Here is a 5,106-nt window from a genome sequence, read left to right on the forward strand (position 1 = left end):
GAACAAGACTGAAGAGGCAGGTATGCACTGCTCAAATTAGGAGACTTATCTCCGAGATTCCCCCATGACCCATCCAGCAGTTACCCCTCCATCCTACTCTTCAACCCCTGAGCACCTACAAATCTACTTATACTTGTGGATGTGCCTGTTCTGGGCATTTCACATCAATGAAATCACACTATGTGGCCTTTTGTGTCTGGCTTCTCTCACTGAGCATCTGTCTTCGAAGGTTCATCCACATTGTAGTGTCGATGCTTCCCTCCCTTTCGTGGCTGAGTAATAATAGCGCGTGGATGGGGTCATGTTGTGTCTATTCATTAGCTGGTGGACATCTAGGTTGTTCCCACTTATGCCTATTGTGAATCCTGCTGCTGTGAATGTTTGGGTTACATGTTTTCATGGATGTATGTTTTCATTTCTCAGGGAGATACCTAGGGGTGGGATTGCTGTTTGATCCTTTGAAGAGTTGCCAGACTGTTTCCAAAGTGGCTGCACGAGTCTTCGTGGCAGGACTGTTACTGCACGCTGGGTCCTGTGCTGGTCCTGTCCAGCAGAGTGGTGTTGACTTTGCTGCACAGTGGCCCTGGGGGTGGGTGTTGTGTCCTCAGAGCTGAGCAGGATGCAAATCTTCACAGCCAGGTCATCACAGCTCCTGCTTTCCAGCTTTCCCAACAGGTCACGCCTGAGCAGTTGTTGGGGTCCTGGTCCCGAATCTTAACATGAGATTTTACTGGCCCCCAGGAGCCCCTAGTCCCCAACGCCATAACCACTAGAAGGAGATTGCTATCGGGGCATGTCCCTCAGATACCTGCTATCATTGGGTCTAGTCTCAAGATGTTCTGAAAATGGCAGTCGGGCTCTCAAGGCTAGGCCCCATCACTGTAGATCCGGGTGTTCATCTCTGCTCTGGGCCTGGAGTTGGGGGTGTGGGGTGGCCCGGCGCATCCTGCAGCCACTGACTCCTCTCTGGCCGCAGCCCAAGTGGGAAGAAGTTCCGCAGCAAGCCACAGCTGGCGCGGTACCTGGGCGGCTCCATGGACCTGGGGGCCTTCGACTTCCGGACGGGCAAGATGCTGATGAGCAAGATGAACAAGAGCCGGCAACGGGTGCGCTATGACTCCTCCAACCAGGTCAAGGTGAGCCACCCTGCCCTGCTCCACCCCATCACAATGGAGTGGCCGGGGGTGGGGGGTGGGGGGCGGCGATTCACCATTTCAGACCCACTGTGGTGGGGGAAAGAGCTGATACTGAAATGGAGTTTACTTCTGGTGTTGAAGTAACTATTTGCTGAGGGAAATTTGGAGACCACAGAAAAGGAGAAAAAAGGAATCGTGATTCTGTCCCTTGAGAGGTCTCTGGCTGCTTCTGGTGCTTGTTGCACTTTCCTTCCCTGAACAGTGTCTTCAACAGCTGACAGTCCACATGGGTACCCAGTGACCCTGTGTGTGTCCCCAGTCTGATGGACACATGTTCAGTGGGACTTTGAACCTGTCCCTGCCCTGGCTGCTAGCCAGCTAGCCAGGGTGCCCCCAGGCTAGTACTTCACAGAGAATGAAGCACAGGAGGCAAGGACAGGGCCAGTGTGTGTCCTGAGCCCCACTGAGGGCAACAAATAGGCAGGGACTGGACTTGGCATCTCCTGCAGGTCTCTGGGTGCCACAGGGTGTGCCAGTGACGGGGAGAATACAGGAGTCAGGCTTCTGGAGAGTCATGAGTGGCCTTGTTCCTGTCTCCACAGGGCAAACCTGACCTGAACACAGCCCTCCCTGTCAGGCAGACAGCATCCATCTTCAAGCAGCCAGTGACCAAGAGCTCCCACCATCCCAGCAACAAGGTGAAGAGTGACCCCCAGAAGGCTGTGGAGCAGCCCCGGCAGGTGAGCACATACCCTGCACGCACCCTGGCCAGGTCAGGCCCAGCCCTGAATCTACTGTTCCCTCCAAGCTGGGTCCTCTCTTTTTGAAAAAAACAGGCTTAATTCAGTTTCTTTTTCTTTTCTTTTTTATTGATTGATTGATTTTAGAGAGAGAAACATCGATTTGTTGTTCCACTTATTTTATGCTTCATTGGTTGATTGTTTTATGTGCCCTGACCAGGGATCTAACCCACAACCTTGACTTATCAGGACAATGCTCTAATCAACTGAGCTACTCAGCCAGGGTATCAATTTATTTTTCTTTCCTTTCTTTTGGTAATATGTTTTAATTGATTTTAATTTTAATTTTTAAAATATATTTTTATTGATATCAGAGAGGAAGGGAGAGGGAGGGAGATAGAAACATCAGTGATGAGAGAGAATCACCAATCGGGTGCCTCCTGCACACCCCCTACTAGGGATCGAGCCCACAACCCAGGCATGTGCCCTTGACCAGAATCGAACCCAGGACCCTTCAGTCCGTAGGCTGACACTCTATTCACTGAGCCAAACTGGCTAGGGCTATTTTAATTGATTTTAGAGAGAGAGAAAGGAAGAGGGATAGAGAGATAGAAACATTGATCAGTGCTTCCTGCATGCCCCCTACTGGGGATTGAGCCTGCAAACCAGACATGTGCCCTGACCTGGAATCGAACCAGCGACCTCTTGGTTCATGGGTCAGCGCTCAGGCGTTGAGCCTCACCAGCCGGGCTTAATTTATTTTTCTTGCATAAAATTATGTGGTGGCCACAGCTGGAGCCTGGGTCCTCTGCACAGAAACTCTGGTGGGGGTCTTTACAAGATGGTCAGTGACAGGGAGACTTGGTGAACACAGTCTCTTTCCCAAGGCCAGGGGTGAGATAGCTGTAGGTCTTAGAGAGAGCATCAAAGGTGGCTTTGGCAAAGTTGCCCAGGGTGACAGTGCAGCCCCTGGCCAAGGTGTAGCAGTCGTCGATATTGGCCATCAGCAGCAGCTTCTTGGGAAAAGGGGCTGAGACTGTGCCAGTGCCCCTGGGGACAGGACTGAGGCGCACCAGCACAGAACTACAGTAGCTAGTCATCTTGCAGGGGACAGTGTGGGGCTTGCTGATCTTGTTACCCCAGTAGCCTCACCACAGGGATAATAGAGAGCTTGGCTAGAGTGATGGCCCCACGGATGGCAGTGGCTACTTCCTTTGAACACTAACACCCAGACCAACAGGTCCATTGTAGTCCCCAATGGTGACAAATGCCTTGAACTGGGTCTTCTGGCCAGCGGGTGTCTGCTTTTACACGGGCATAATCTTCAAAACCTTGTCCTTGAAGGATACCCCCAGGAAAAATTCAATGATCTCCAATTCCTTGATGAGCAGGAGAAGAGACAGATCTCCTACAGGGACTTGATCTTCATGTACTTGACCAGGTTGCCCAGCTTGGTGACTGGGTCTATTCCTTGTCCTTGGCCTTGCTTCTTCGAGCTCTGCGGCCTTCACCCTGACCCTCCCCCAGCCTTGACCTCAGCCCTAGATGCCACTGCCAGATCCTCCATGAAAGCCTCCCATTCTGGGGCCCCAAGACCTCCAGGCCCTCCTGCAGCACCGGCATCATCCACCATGTGGTGTTTTCCTCAGAGAAGATGCTCAGTCCACTCTTCAGAGCCTACATTTGTTGGGTCCCTCAGCCCAAGTGCAGTCCGGAACAGTCAACCCAGAACCTAGTTCTTTGGGGAGCAAAGCCCCCACCCTGGCCCCACCCACCATGCAGAGGGCTGCTGGGGCACTTGGGGCTTTTTCTGGCCAATGTTTTATTTTTTTAAATATTTTTATTGATTTCAGAGAGGAAGGGAGAGGGAGAGAGAGATAAAAACCTCAATGATGAGGAAAAATCATTGATCGGCTGCCTTCTGCACGCCCCACATTGGGGATCAAGTCCACAACCCAGGCATATGCCCTGACTGGGAATTGAATTGTGACCTCCTGGTTCATAGGTTGACCCTCAACCATTGAGCTATGCCAGCTGGGCTGGCCAATGTTTTCTTGAATAAATGGTTAAGTTTTGTGGGGGAACGGGGTTTAAATAAGATCATACATAATGGATGTATAACCTGCTTTTCAAAAACTGAGAATTGCCGGTGTTTTCATACATATTTACAGACATCCACACACTGTATGGTAGGGTGTGTGGGACAGTCTGTTGGGAACATCACCCCACATCTAACATCCTGGGTCTTTGTCCTGCCAAAAACTGGAGTTGGCGTTTCTCTGCTCTGGGAAGATGGGCCTGGGTGTGGATCCCGCTGGGGCCATGGCACCCTCATTTCTCAAGCTGGGATGTCAGCAACCCAGCTAAGGTAGGGGTTAGAGGTCATGCTGAGACCAACCACTGCAGTACATGTGGACGGGCTTTAGCCGTCATCAGACGGCTATGGTTCACCTGTGCATGGGGGTGCCTTGCTGTCTTATTGGCCTCACATCTGTCTGTCCGGCGGTAGCTCTTCTGGGAGAAGAAGCTGAGTGGCCTGAACGCCTTTGATATTGCTGAAGAGCTTGTGAAGACCATGGACCTCCCTAAAGGTCTGCAAGGTAAACCCAGACCCCAGGACGGGTAAGGGGAAGTTAGGAAGGGGGCCAGGCCTGCCGGAGAAAGGAAGGGACCCTCCAACCTCCAGCTTTGGATCAGCAGGGCAGACACCTGATATCTGGTCCTGGAGACAGCTACCCAGAGCAGAACACATCGGGGGGGGGGGGGGAGGTGGCGAGGTTGGGGGGAGGCACTGGACCAGCAAGATGCATCTGTCCTGGAGGGTCCTGGAAAAATTTGGGGTGTGATTTTGCTCCTGCACCATAAACACAACCATCCATCCCTGAGCATGTAGAGTTCCTTTTCTGATGTGAGAGCAACTGCCTGCCCATAAGGGAGGTTTGGGAACAACATCCGCGGTTGAGGGACAAAGGCCAGTGCCTGGTGGTGACTGTACCTCCTGCGCCCCTGCAAGAATGGGACCCGGCTGCACAGATGAAACCCTGCTCTCGGCCATAGCCAGCGCCTTGCACACCAACACCATGCCCATCACTGGCCAGCTCTCAGCTGCCGTGGAGAAGAACCCTGGAGTGTGGCTCAACACAGCCCAACCCCTCTGCAAGGCTTTCATGGTGACTGATGAAGACATCAGGTAGCTGCTCTCCCACCTCACCCTCTCTGTGGCTCCTGGC

At 52.5% G+C, this 5,106-nt stretch overlaps 2 protein-coding genes and 1 pseudogene across 2 annotated transcripts in view; 2 read left to right on the plus strand and 1 right to left on the minus strand.

Moving 5' to 3' along the window:
- The window catches only part of MEX3D (mex-3 RNA binding family member D), a 26,595-nt gene that overhangs the window by 5,363 nt on the left and 16,126 nt on the right, over positions 1 to 5,106 (plus strand).
- The window catches only part of MBD3 (methyl-CpG binding domain protein 3), an 11,615-nt gene that overhangs the window by 3,604 nt on the left and 2,905 nt on the right, over positions 1 to 5,106 (plus strand). The window contains exons 4-8 of the mRNA XM_023743296.1: positions 424 to 589; positions 977 to 1,136; positions 1,739 to 1,876; positions 4,386 to 4,498; positions 4,890 to 5,066. Of these exons, the coding sequence (XP_023599064.1) occupies positions 424 to 589; positions 977 to 1,136; positions 1,739 to 1,876; positions 4,386 to 4,498; positions 4,890 to 5,066 (754 nt within the window). The remainder of the gene's footprint in view (positions 1 to 423; positions 590 to 976; positions 1,137 to 1,738; positions 1,877 to 4,385; positions 4,499 to 4,889; positions 5,067 to 5,106) is intronic.
- On the minus strand, positions 2,499 to 3,747 carry LOC102418288 (annotated as a pseudogene).

Source organism: Myotis lucifugus, unplaced genomic scaffold (assembly GCF_000147115.1).
Source record: "Myotis lucifugus unplaced genomic scaffold, Myoluc2.0 scaffold_383, whole genome shotgun sequence".
NCBI lineage: Eukaryota > Metazoa > Chordata > Mammalia > Chiroptera > Vespertilionidae > Myotis > Myotis lucifugus.